The sequence below is a fragment of the Oreochromis aureus genome, linkage group 4 (genome assembly GCF_013358895.1).
Source record: "Oreochromis aureus strain Israel breed Guangdong linkage group 4, ZZ_aureus, whole genome shotgun sequence".
NCBI lineage: Eukaryota > Metazoa > Chordata > Actinopteri > Cichliformes > Cichlidae > Oreochromis > Oreochromis aureus.
Genome location: NC_052945.1, coordinates 5082049 through 5096178, shown reverse-complemented (window position 1 = coordinate 5096178; position 14130 = coordinate 5082049). Strand labels below are relative to the sequence as shown.

General features: G+C 44.0%; 3 protein-coding genes across 3 annotated transcripts; all 3 read left to right on the top strand.

The window, feature by feature from the left end:
* The first annotated feature begins 787 nt into the window (after positions 1 to 787).
* On the top strand, positions 788 to 3816 carry LOC120439716. Its single transcript, XM_039610626.1, has 6 exons — positions 788 to 1178; positions 1271 to 1316; positions 1741 to 1832; positions 2185 to 2295; positions 2417 to 2690; positions 3540 to 3816. Exons 1-6 carry the CDS (start codon positions 811 to 813, stop codon positions 3747 to 3749), a joined length of 1101 nt encoding a protein of 366 aa, XP_039466560.1. The 5' UTR covers positions 788 to 810; the 3' UTR covers positions 3750 to 3816.
* Positions 3817 to 7814: 3998 nt separating this feature from the next.
* On the top strand, positions 7815 to 9636 carry LOC120439831. The gene is made up of 4 exons (XM_039611089.1): positions 7815 to 7855; positions 8191 to 8478; positions 8560 to 9532; positions 9619 to 9636. The coding sequence occupies exons 1-4, from the start codon at positions 7815 to 7817 to the stop codon at positions 9634 to 9636; spliced, it is 1320 nt and encodes a 439-aa protein (XP_039467023.1).
* Positions 9603 to 12598, top strand: LOC120439715 (uncharacterized protein KIAA0754-like). The gene is made up of 3 exons (XM_039610617.1): positions 9603 to 11750; positions 12154 to 12311; positions 12393 to 12598. Exons 1-3 carry the CDS (start codon positions 9743 to 9745, stop codon positions 12435 to 12437), a joined length of 2211 nt encoding a protein of 736 aa, XP_039466551.1. The 5' UTR covers positions 9603 to 9742; the 3' UTR covers positions 12438 to 12598.
* The last annotated feature ends 1532 nt before the right edge of the window (positions 12599 to 14130 follow it).

Here is a 14130-nt window from a genome sequence, read left to right as displayed (position 1 = left end):
TATATTTGTCATATAATGTGTTTTCCATTGTCTGTCTTTCATTGCAGGGATTTATTTTATTACATTTCTTACTTAATAAGCAATAAAAAAAACAATAAAGCTGTCGTATTATGGAGTTAAATCAGGGCCATAATGTTTGTTCAGTTAAAAAAAAATTTGAAATCGAAAATATGTAAACTGAAAGCAAAAGTCACATTTTTAGAGTGAACTTTGAAAAAGAAAGAGTTGGATTTAAAATTTTCAGATTCAGATCTTTTAAATTAATGTACAAAAAAAAATTCTTCAGGTTCGGATTTTTCTCTCAGCTTCAATTTTTTTTTTTTTCACTTTCAAAAAAAAATTCTTCAGGTTCGGATTTTTCTCTCAGCTTCAATTTTTTTTTTTCACTTTCAAAAAAAATTCTTCAGGTTCGGATTTTTCTCTCAGCTTCAATTTTTTTTTCACTTTCAGATCTCTATTTTTCAGTTACAGACTTTTGGCCCTGTTTTGGCGTGGTGGGCGTGGCTACACACAGAGGGGCGGGGAATCATGAGTGACAGCAGACCGCTGCAGGCTCAAGATGGTCCATTTTTCATGTTGCCTTCAGGAAACCTGGGAATGAACATAATTTATCAAACACCTCCTGCACTGTATTATTTGATAATGTTTAGAAAACATGTCATGCATAACTGCTAAAACTCAGTTACTAAAGCTCTTTCAAGCAGTAATGTGTACAATGAACAAACCCCCTCTCAGATGTCAGTGTCAGAAGGAAAGCTGGGACGTCCAAATTACAATGTGTCGCCTGTACAGCTCCAGATACTGACAGAAATGTTCTTATCAATCACCCAAATTGCAAAACTTCTTGGAATATCTGTGAGGACAGTGAAACGTCGTTTGCATGAATATGGCATTTCCATAAAGCAGTGCTACAGTACAACAAGTGATGAAGAGCTGGACAATTTAGTAAGATCTATAAAGACAAGAACACCTCATGTTGGATACAAGATGATGAAAGGGATGCTTCAAGCCATGGGCCACCATGTACAGTGGAAGAGAGTGTACTCGTCAATGCACCGTGTGGACTCTGCTGGTATTGTCTCAAGAATGACAAGGCTGGGATTTGTGGTACGAAGGACATATTCAGTGCAAGGTCCTCTTTACTTGATGCATATAGACACGAACCATAAACTAATAAGGTAGGATGAAGTCTGACAATACTGCTAAATACTGAATTATGTTTTATACCTGTTAATACCCTAGTTGTTGTTTTTTGTTGTTCTTTTTACAGATTTGGCCTGGTGATATTCGGAGGGATAGATGGGTACTCAAGAAAGGTGATTTTTCACTTTCAAAATTGAGCTGAATGAGATGTTAATTGAAAAGTGAAATACTTGTGTTTTGGTCTACCATAAAACTTACCATATACTGTAATATAGAGATCCTTCTGTAGAACAAAATGTTCCTAATCTGTTTGTTTGTCAGTATTTGGTGACTATAAATGCTGGGTAAACTAATTCTTCAAGTTGCTAAAAGGATTTTTTTTTTTACCCTTTGCATTTGGGTGAATAGTTGATTACAAGTACTGCTACATCTCATGGCAGCTTGCTACCTTGGGAATTATGTAGCCTGCTTTTTTTCTTGTACTTATAAATATAAAATAAATGTACCAAGCTACAATACCTGATAAACATGTTTCTATCTTTAATTATAGTAACTTGACTTGACCAAGTTTCCACTTAATGATATTTACATCTCTAGATCATGTACCTGGGTGCTGCTGCCAACAACAGAGCATCAACTGCACTTGCTTTCTTCTTGGAGGCTGTACAAAAGTATGGCTTTCCATTGAGGTAAAATCTACACACAAAATTAATTTTCACAATGATTGTGCAAATGTGTAAATATGATCCCCCTTGATTAGCAGTGTAATTATTTTGACATGCAATATGTAAACTGTAGCCTATATGATCAGTTGTTTATACATCCCCATACAGTTGTTTAAATGGTTCAAACATTTAGAATTCTTGAAAGGTGTGCTTATACAGAGCTGCACACTGTTGAATGACCAAAACAATAAACTTCAAGTAACCAGTCTAAAGTAAAACTATATTAAAAACACAAAGGCTGCAATAAATTTTAAGAGTGACATGTTTTTTTTAGATTTAAAACAAATTGTACTGTCGATGTTTAATTTTGTTTCAGAGTTCGAGGGGATCAAGGGGTGGAAAATGTTGGAATAGCAAGATGCATGTTCACCATCCGGGGCTGTGGAAGAGGAAGCTTTCTGTCAGGCAAGAGTGTTCACAACCAAAGGTATGTGTAGTATTTGTATAAATGTCCCATGGAAATAAGAAAAATGTTCTTATATATTTTTCAATTCAGTGAATTTCTGGGTAAAATTCTGAAAACGTTGCCATATTTTGATGTTGAACAGAATAGAGCGCTTGTGGCGAGATGTGTGGATGGCTGTTTCAAGCGTGCACTATGAAACCCTTCTCAACCTCGAGGATGAAGGCCTTCTGGATCCAACTGATGGTGTCCACATGTTTTGTGCCCAACATACATTTCTTCCACGTCTGCAGAGGGATCTGGATGTCTTTAGACAGGGTTGGGATAACCACCCTCTAAGGACAGAGAGGAATCTGTCCCCACAACTGTGGACACTGGGACTCCACCAGAATCCAGTTGATACTCCAGACACAGTGGAGGTACTAAAACAAATATCAAGTTTCAAAAAGTGCACTTGGAGATGTTGAAAAAAACACGGTGTGCTGTCACTGCAGACTATCAGCTTTAAGTTGAGGGTATTTGCATCCAAATCAGTTAAAAGTTGTAGGAGTTACAACAGTCTGCATGTGTACCCCCCACTTGTTAAGTTACCAAAAGTAATGAGACAGAACATTAATCATAACTGAAACTGGATCGCAGAGACTTCAGCAGATGTTGGGCTTCATACCTGCTGATGCTTTGTCAGGCCTCTACTGCAACTGTCTTCACTTCCAGCTATTATTGAGGCATTTGCCCTTCAATTTTGTCTTCAGCAATGAAACACTGCTCCGTCAGATTCAGGTCAAGTGATTGACGTGGCCACTGCATAACATTCCACTTCTTTTAACTATTTGTTTTTTTTTCTGCAGAATGCTTTAAGTGATTGTCCATCTGGACCATCAAGTGCTGCCTCATGAGTTTCGAAGCATTTGGCTGAATATGAGCAGATATATTGCCCAAAACACTTCAAAATGTATCCTGCTGTTTTTGTCAGGAGTTGCTTCACTAAATACAAGAATATCACATCCCTGGCCATGGAACATCAGAGAAGCCAATTGTTCCATTACTTTTGGTCCCTTAAGTGGAAGGCACATATGAAAACAGTTCAAATACCTCTGCAGTTATAGCCAATCGTGTTAGTTCCATTTCAAATCCATTGCATGGCATATAGAGCCAAAAGTAGAATTCCCATGTTCCAATATTTATGGAGCTGACTGTTTGTCTAGAATTTCCCAACACTGTTTTTGAATTGTCATTTGAAATATCTTTTTTTTTTTAAATCATCACAGGAAATCGAGGATGCGTACTTGGATGTCAACTCTATTGGTGAGCTGGATGGGAGCAATCCTGGAGTAATTCTTCCATCTGTTGAATGTCCTCTATCTGAGGAGGACATGGCAAGACTAAGAGACACTGTCAATGTAACAAGGCCCTCTCAGTCACATGGCCGAGACATTTATTTGGATGTACTTAACTTTGTACTAACTCACCGTTCCTAGGCGGCAACATTTTTATTTTGAATTTTCAACCCAGAGAAGGTTCATGAATAGCTCAGACTTTTATTTGATGTGACATACATGTAAAATGAACCTGCCAGGAAATGTTTATGTGAACACTCAAACATCACATTACAAACTACTTTTTTTTTGTCTCTGGCACATTTTTCAACAGTGAACCTGTATGTTTTCGTGTGCTTCATGCCACTCATTAAAGAACTCTGGCTGTCAATCTCCAACTTTGAAATGTGCTTCCTGAACATTAAATGGAAGGAGCAGCATTTTGAGTTACACCTCAAAACTATTGATAGACAATGCTATGCTTTACACATTGTTAAATTCCTGGCCAAGATGAAAAGCCTCCAGCAGAACCATTCTGAATTGACTATAGGACTTCATATGTTTCACAGGCAGGACAATGGTCTTAGCACAGGATGACACAACAGGATAGCAGATGCTGTGATTTCCAAAGTCAGCTTCACAATTGTGATTAAATTTTACCACCACAGCAAAGTCCTTCTTTTCTGAGGGGAGGAGAGGAACATGGCCTTGACCGGTGATCCATTGCAGAAACCTGGCAGGTGTGATAGAGGGCCATCTTCGTCAGCTACATGTTCTTGACCTTCTGTTAGGATAAGAGTGAATTTTAAGACGTTTTGAAGAACCCTGGCCTCTTGGACAAAAAAAAAAATATCTAAATATTTTAATTGATACAAGTGTAACTTTTGTCACAAAAACCTTAGAATATAATTTTGGAATGTGACAACTATAAACTAGACAAAAATAACCATTTACCTTCTGACTCATAAAGCAAGTCCTGAATGAAGTTAACCAGGTCCAGCTCAACCTGATGCTTGGAGGTTCCCTTCTCACTCAGCTGAGGGTGAATGGACGCCATGACAAACTCGGCATTAACCTATGATGATATTAGAAAGCAAAGCAACCCAACGGCTTGATTACTTCAGGGCTGCAGTATTCAGGCCCTAGAACTTTTCCACAGTTTGTCACATTATAGCCACAAACATCAATATATTTTATTGGAATTCAACATAAAAGACCAATAAAAAGTGGTAAACAATTGAGAATTGTAACAAAATTCATCCATGATTCCAAACATTTTTTTACAAATAAATAACTGAAAAGTGGGGTGTGTGTAATTATTCAGCCCCCTGAGTCAATACTTTTTAGAAACACCTTTTGCTGCAGTTACAGCTGCCAGTCTTTTAGGGTATTTTTCTACCAGCTTTGCACATCTACAGACTGACATTCTTGCTCATTCTTCTTTGCCAAACAGCTCCAGCTCAGTCAGATTAGATGGACAGCGTTTGTGAACAGCAGTTTTCAGATCTTGCCACAGATTCTGGATTGGATTTAGATCTGGACATTGACTGGGCCATTCTAACACATGGAAATGTTTTGTTTTTCTATTGTTGCCCTGGCTTTACTGTATGTTTAGCAATCATCAGGAAATGTCTATGGGCAACTGACTACACTGAGACCAAAGGGGGCTGAATAATTACAAACACCAGAGTTTTCAGTTATTTATTTGTAATAAATATTTGGCATCATGTATGATTTTTGTTCCACTTCTCTAATGTACACCACTTTGTGTAGGTGTTTCATTTAGAGTTCAAATAAAATAGATTCATATTTGTGTCTGTAATGTAACAAAATGTGTAAATGTATGTAATACATACATGTAAAACTGAAAATACGTTTGTACTCACTTTCACATCTCCCCAAGGACGAAGAGAGGCTGGCAGATTTCTGGGTATTGCTTAATCAGCAGGTGGAGGCCATACAGCTGCAAACCCTCCTTGAGTTGTTCCAACATTGGCTGCAATCTAAGCACAGCATGGAGTGTAATGGCTCTGTGGGTACAAAAAGAGATTAAACAACATCTTCAGATGCTATTTTTCTCACATTCATATAGAAAAACGAAAACATGTCACAGCATACCGGACAATCGGTTCCTTGTTTTGAACCGAGATGGCTCCAGTGAATCCACAGTTTAAAATCTCATCAGTAAGGCCCTGAAGTGACTGCTCAGTTGAAGATTCCACCTAAAAGTAATTTAACAGATGAAATTATATAGCTGCAATGTGTACTAAGGCAATATTTTTACTAGTTATACAGCGCCTGGTCAATCAGTAACCATAACTGTGAATCTGCCACTGTATTTTTATCCAGCTGTGTTGGGTTGATCTGCCCATTGCAGAGGTAACTGTAAGCCCACTGGCTGAAAAATGTAGGGCAGGACCTCCTTGTGCCAAACTGACGGCCAGAATCTCACCAACAGTCCTACTTATACAAACAGCATGAGTGTATTGCTTATAGTATAAAACATGACAGTTTTCCTTTCTTTAAAATAAACATGCCTGAAGAGTCCACTGTCAAAGTCAGTAAGGAATAGCGTGGACTTTTTGGTGTGGTGGTCCTTCAAAGAAACGAGTCTCGATTCGCGACCATTTCTATTGAGAGAAGAAAGTTATGAATTATCCGATGTAAAACATTCATTTAGAGCTGGGTGAAATAAGATTTTTTCATATCACAGTATTTTTTTTTCATTTGAGGCAATACTGATATATATATCATAATGTGTCTCACTGATTTTGAAGGCTTAACATGACAGATGTACTGAAGCAACATCATACATCTGTTCCAGATATGTAAAAATTCCATTCAAAATGAAAATATTGATTCAAAAAAGATGCCCTGCGATGGACTGGCGACCCATCCAGGTTGTACCCCGCCTCTCGCCCTGTGACCGCTGGAGATAGGCACCAGCACTCCCCGCGACCCCACAAGGGATAAGCGGCCAAGAAAATGGATGGATGGATGGATGATTCAAAAAATAAATCATAGTATACAGAAAGGTGTACTTGAGACAATAATATTGACACCTTTTATCAACACCAAACCAGTAAGCTCATAACACAACATAGTCACATCACAGCCATGCTATGGTTAAAAAAAAGACTATTTTCCTTGTGTTACCGGTGTTTTGGTTTTCGACCTTGGTTTTCTCATTTTTGGTTTCGGCCAAGAACTTTCATATCAGTCCATCCCAAATTATAAACATGATTGATGTATAGTTTAGTAAAGGAGAAATATAGTCATATTTACAACACAACTGGAGCAGAGTTCACTTAGAAGATAAAATGTATATTACAGAAGTATAAAATTTAGGGATTGGTCATTTCTTCAACATAAATAATACGAATGGAAAAGTAATGGATCTCTTTAAGTTCACCTGTGAGAAATTCTTTTCGAAGGGCACCAGTGTCGATTCCTGCTTCCCCAAAGAAGGACACCTTCAACATGGCAGTGGGTGAATTTTTTTTTTGACGTTGCCACTGCAGAAGGCCTCTCTCCAGAATGTTTGTTCTTGAAATAAGGATGCTGAACTGCTTCTCCACATCAACTCTTTGACAAATCGCATCCAACACATCGTCGACAGTAAAAAAATCAATAAATGAAAGAATAAACACTCTTTATTCAGTTCAGAGTATTAATAGTCATCTGTGTGTGTGATGTTTTTTACCTTTTCATATGGTCCTCTTCTACTATGTTCTCCTCAATTTCATCCACGTCTATTACATTTTTGCTTCTAATAAAAATAAAGAAAAAGTTGTTGTTTAAATGGGAAATTCTCAAGATGTTATATCCTATATGATATTTTAAAAGCCATGCTTTTTGAACTACCTTTCTCCGCATGTGCTTGCATGGATTTCAAGGAAATAAGGTGCAAATTTCAAGTTACAGATAGGACACTGAAGTTTCTAAAACAGAAATGAGAGTTAAAATATTGAATAGAGTTCCATTGTAGTTATGTTAATGGTCTATACTCATTTCTATTAAGATATTACTTCTTCATCCAATTCCTCTGTGTCGGTGTGCTCTTCAGAAGGCTGCACGGACACTATTTGGACCTCGGTTTGACATGCCTATCATAATTAATAGACATATAACATTGCTGATTAAGATAAAAAACAAGTGGGTCAATTTTTTTATTGACATTTCAATGCAATGCAATTTCATTAAAATAAATGCATATATTGTTCTAAGATGTATGTACCTCTGTGTCTTCAGCTGAAGACCCAGACTCTGTGCACTCCTGCACATGAAGAGCCAAAATATGCAATGGCAGACTTACTTTGCATGTTTGGCATTGTGCTTTGGGCATATTTTTAAATTCAACTGCATCAGGAGGTAACGGAGTAAGGTCAAATTCTTGCTGTAAAGGTACTATATACAGCAAGTTTTTCCCATTTCCTGTCATACTGCGTATTAGGGTCCCTGTGTAACCTTCAGAATCAGGAGGGACCAGTGTCAGTTTCCTTTTACCCTGACCACCTGAAAAAAGTAGAGCCCAGATCTAGTTCACATAGGTGCAAATTATGTGACTATCATGTAATAAACATTTGTTACCCCTACCTGTCAGGGTCCTGGGTCTGAGCGACCCAGGATCTCTGACCAGCTATGGCCTTATGTTATATTATTTGTATTGTATATATATTTTTGGTGTTGCTGCCACTACTGTTTGTGTGTGTATATATGTGTTTGGCTGTAAGAGGATGTCAAGCACCTGCAGACCTGGTGGGTGTGGCCCTGCTGGCGGCCTGGCCACACCCAAAGCCACACACCTGCTGCTGATCAGGGCTCGTCGGGGGAGCTACTTAGGAGAGTCTTGGAGCTCCCACCGACGCGGGATCATTGCGTTAGACTCCACGTTAGTTTTCCAGTTTAGTTAGTGTATGTGTATGCCCGCGGTTGTATGTGTCCTGACGGCTGCCTCTATTTGTGTCCCCAGGAGAAGTGTGGTGCGCCAGACAGCAGCCAGCACGCGGAGTGCTGAGACACGGGAGCGGAGAGCACTGAGACACGACACGGGAGTCAGGGGAAATCACAGGGGATTTATTGTCATTATTCCATTCACTGTAAATAAAGAGCACCGTTTGCATCGTAGAGTACCGCGACTGGGTCCTCCTTTCCCCACATCCCCACGGTCCGCCATGCCAGACCGTGACAGAATGATCCCGCCTAACATGGACCCAGCGGTCTCTGAGGAGAGGCTCAGGAAGGAGGTGATGGACAAAGTTTACCGCCTATGCGAGTCGTGGTGGGAGAAGCCCGGAGAGGTATTGCGTCGCGCCGTGGAGAGGCGGCTGCAGGAAACGCTTTGTAAATTCCCCTGGCTGGTGGACTCCCTCAATCCAGTCGTTCTGGATTTCTTGCTCTCGACCCTCCACCTCCACTCTCCTCCTCAGGCTGCTCACCAGCCCGGACAGTTGGTGGATTCACAGCCTGAGACGCCGGCCCCGACATCTACTCGGAAACGATGTTCTCGCCGCCGGCGTTCCTCACCGCAGCCGAATTCCCGGACATCTCAGGAGCCGGCTGTGGTGAGTGATAAGGACACTTTTTCATTTCTCACCTCATCTGCTTATTTGTTTCCAGTGGATGGCGACACGGCTGACGCGGCTGTAAGCCAGCCTACTGTGCAGCTAGCGTCGCCTCATTCAGCAATCTCCACACCGCTCACCTCTTCACCATCTGTAGCAGTGCCGCCTGCTACGACACCACCCGGACCTGCTCGGCCCGAGCCGGAGGAGCCCGTGCTGCCCGAGCAGGAGCTCAGCGGGCCGGAGCAGCCAGCACCGCCGCCGGAGGCGCCAGCGTCGGAGCTGGAGCTCAGCGAGTTGGAGGAGAGATCGCTCGCGCAACTCTGGGATTACTGCCGGAGCGTAATCCAGGCTGTAGACCCACACAAGAGACATATACAGGTAGTGGTCTTTGACGATTATCTCTCATCCGCTACTTTCACCATGAACTTTTTGGACATTAACAAACTTAAGCCATTGGTCACTAGTTTAAGGGGGAGCTCTAGTTTTGAATTATTCGGCTTGGGTGGTCCGAGCAAGGAAGGTACGGCTGCTCTCTTAGACGCTCTAGCCGCTTGGTTTTTCGTGCATCGGCGGAGGACTTACCCGTCGATGCTTGCAGCACAATTGTTTGATCCTCCATTACAGAAAGGATGTCGCACTCGCCATCATCACTCCATTACACCTCGACCCACTCCTGCGGTTTCAGCCCGGTCAGCTGGCGACGGACCAACAACACTCATTACTGCAGTGAGTAAACCGGACTCATTTGTTTCTATTAATCCTGTCATTGAAAATGAAAACACAGATGAACAGCGGAGGACGGTTTCCATACACCTGGCCCCGCCTTCACGGAGGAGAAGGCGTCCTCGCAAGCAGCGTTCAGCCACATCTACACTCACTCCTGTGCCGGTTGAAGACTCAGGACCAGCGGCTCTGGACGCCACAGTGAGTAAAATGGACTCTGCCGGTGTTGTAAATTCCCTTCCTGTGAACACGGAAATAGAGACTATAGCCACTATGGCAATTAACAATGGAGAAACTGTAAGAGGTGTAACTGAACTCCCAGTGGAGATTTTTGGACCACCGACGGACGAATGTGGTCTGAGTGCTAATTCTGGGGCAGAATTTTGCATAGTCAGCCCTGAGATAGTTAGCTCAGAGTCGGTGGGGTCAGTAACTGTTTGCTTTACCTCCAAAAGGTCAGAAGAAGTTCACTCTGAGACTGTGAACTTGGAGCTAGGGAGGTCAGAGCATACGGACCCAGATGACTTTTTGGCCCAGACTGGCCGTATGGAGACAGAAGTTCTCCCCAGGGCTTCCCCAGAGGCTGAACTGGAGGCCTCAGTTGCCTCTGGACCCCTGGAATTTGTTGAGCCAGCTGTAACATTCTCATCCTCTCCGCCCTTCATAGTAGCCACATCACCCTCCACTCAGTCTGCTGCCCAGCTAGTCACTCAGTCTGCTGCCCAGCTAGTCACTCAGTCTGCTGCCCAGCTAGTCACTCAGTCTGCTGCCCAGCTAGTCACTCAGTCTGCTGCCCAGCTAGTCACTCAGTCTGCTGCCCAGCTAGTCACTCAGTCTGCTGCCCAGCTAGTCACTCAGTCTGCTGCCCAGCTAGTCACTCAGTCTGCTGCCCAGCTAGTCACTCAGTCAGTCTCTCATCCTCGTCCTCAGTTGGAGGTCGATATGCCTGGTGGACCAACTCTGCCATCATTTCACCCGTCTGTTGTTTCTGCATCACTGTCCAGTTTACCACGAGTAGCTGCCACACCATCATCACCTCCACCCTCTGCAGCTACTTCTCCACCAGCGTCCCATCGGACTGCAGCGACCGCAGCACTCTTGGCCTCACCATCCACATCACCCGCTCGACCATCATCTGCACCACCTGCAGCTACCGCGTCGCCATCTTCACCTCCGGATCATCCATCTATAGCCGCTCCGCAGCCGGAGGAGCCCGCCTCGCCGACTGTGGAGCCCGCCTCGCCGACCGTGGAGCTCAGCGAGCCGGAGAAGCCCGCGCCGCAGCCGGAGGAGGATCTCAGTGAGCCCGAGCTGGAGCTCAGCGAGCGGGAGGAGCCCGCGTCGCAGCCGGAGGAGGATCTCAGTGAGCCCGAGCTGGAGGTCAGCGAGCGGGAGGAGCCCGCGTCGCAGCCGGAGGAGGTGCTCAGCGGGCCGGAGAAGCGCGCACCGCCTGAGCTGGAGCTGCAGGGGCCGGAGCTGCAGCTGCAGCTGCAGCCGGAGCAGGAGCTCGGCGAGCAAGAGGAGTGCCCGCCATCGAGAGAGGGGCTCGGCAGGCCGGAGGAGTGCGCACAGCCATCGGAGGTCGGCGGGCGGGAGGAGTCCGATCAGCCTACGCGGGGGGTCAGTGTGCAGGGTCCACGTCCGGTACGCCCTCCACGTCGTCCACGTCCGGCGCGCCCTCCACACCATCCACGTCCAGCGCGTCCACGTCAGCGACCAGCGCGTCATCGGCCATGTGCCACACCTCGCTGTTGCTCACTAGAGCAGCGCCGCTGCCACCGGATCCGTGGCCGTCCGCCGGAGCTGCGGCACCGCCACCATTGCACCCGTGGCAGGCCGCCTGAAGTTTTCTGTTGCTATCACGGGACCCGAGGTAGGCCACCGGAACTCTTGTGTTATAGTTACTGGCGCCTGAACTGTTTTTTCTCCCGCCACGTTTTTGGGGGGTTATTGAACTGTTTTGTGCCTCCGCTGGAGTCGCGGTTGAGCCTCTGGGACTTTTGAGTTTTGACAGTTTGGTCGTTTGGGGTTGGTTCCGGCCCTCCGTCCTGTTACCCCCCGCCGCCCACCCTGGGGTGGTTGTGTTCTGGTTTTGTTTTGTTTTGGGGTCGTCGGGGGCCGACCCTTAGAGGGGGGGTACTGTCAGGGTCCTGGGTCTGAGCGACCCAGGATCTCTGACCAGCTATGGCCTTATGTTATATTATTTGTATTGTATATATATTTTTGGTGTTGCTGCCACTACTGTTTGTGTGTGTATATATGTGTTTGGCTGTAAGAGGATGTCAAGCACCTGCAGACCTGGTGGGTGTGGCCCTGCTGGCGGCCTGGCCACACCCAAAGCCACACACCTGCTGCTGATCAGGGCTCGTCGGGGGAGCTACTTAGGAGAGTCTTGGAGCTCCCACCGACGCGGGATCATTGCGTTAGACTCCACGTTAGTTTTCCAGTTTAGTTAGTGTATGTGTATGCCCGCGGTTGTATGTGTCCTGACGGCTGCCTCTATTTGTGTCCCCAGGAGAAGTGTGGTGCGCCAGACAGCAGCCAGCACGCGGAGTGCTGAGACACGGGAGCGGAGAGCACTGAGACACGACACGGGAGTCAGGGGAAATCACAGGGGATTTATTGTCATTATTCCATTCACTGTAAATAAAGAGCACCGTTTGCATCGTAGAGTACCGCGACTGGGTCCTCCTTTCCCCACATCCCCACGGTCCGCCATGCCAGACCGTGACACTACCTGTAGCCTTGTAGAGCAACCATCCTCCAGTCAGACCCTGCATTTTAGGATATTCACTTTGAAGAAGTCCAAATAACTGCAGAAGAAGATCAATATTGTGATGCCTGCAGACTTGATGATCTTTACAGAGACATATAAGTCTGAAAATCTATGTATTTATTCCTTTAACCTCTTCATGGTTCATGTCCCTGGACATTGTGAGATGTCTTTTACCCAGTCCTGCCTGTGCAAGCTGAAATTCCTCAGAGGAGGTAGGTGTTGTTACTGCATTACAGTTCAGCAAGTATACATAGAAACTGAAAGGCTTCCATGCTTTAAAAGGTGGTGTCACAGGGATCCTTGGATTATGCATCTTTCGTTTTCCAAGAAAACTTTTTTTTCCAAAGAAACCAGGGAAAGATCTGAACGGAATTAGAAAAATACATGAAAATGACAGCACAGTTATAACACACCAAAAAGGTTAAAAACTTTTTAAATCATTTATTTTCATATTTAATTTAAAACCTTGCCATCTCTTGATCTACAGAGGGAGGTCCCTGTTCCTGCCTTACTCCCTGTGCTGCCTGGTGCTGTCCCTGAGAAAGATTCTGAGTGAGCACAGTAATAAGATTCTGTGCAGCGGCTTCCACTGTAGAATTGTAGTTCACATTCTAAAAAACACATATATAAAAAAAAAAAAAAATAGGTAAAACATAACAGAAATTATGAAATATGTTAAACATAGGGATGCACCGATACCGGTATCGGCCTCGATACCAGATTTTCTAAAGTACTCGTTAAAACTCCCCCGATACCATGGTTTGAGAAAGAAGACTGCATCCTAAGCCCGATTAGTTATGGAGTCTTTTAAAATGTTTTCCATATTTTTGGGGAAGGATCAAATTGTTAATATTACTTTACCTTTCGAAGTAAGTTTCAGCCGAAAATGATAGCGAGGCGTTTCTGTTGAGCTAGCATTTCAGCAAAAAACGTTATAAAATAAAAAAACAGAAAAAAAAATTAACCGTAACAATAGCCACTTCTTAAATTCGTAGTATTCACAGACTGCAGTGTAATTGTTCCAAACTTGAACACTCACCTGATTGTTCGCGCCAGCAATGTTGTTGGAAGACGACGCCATCGTTCACTGAGGGACAAGTTAACAGCAGCCCCCACCCGATACAATGCGCGCTACTTTGAGAGCATGGGAAATGACCAGTTCTAGTGGCTGGGAAAACGTCTCATAATTGATCAGTTACGGCGTAATTTGTACACATTACTGCTTGAAAGAGCTTTAGTAACTGAGTTTTAGCAGTTATGCATGACATGTTTTCTAAACATTATCAAATAATACAGTGCAGGAGGTGTTTGATAAATTATGTTCATTCCCAGGTTTCCTGAAGGCAACATGAAAAATGGACCATCTTGAGCCTGCAGCGGTCTGCTGTCACTCATGATTCCCCGCCCCTCTGTGTGTAGCCACGCCCACCACGCCAAAACAGGGCCAAAAGTCTGTAACTGAAAAATAGAGATCTGA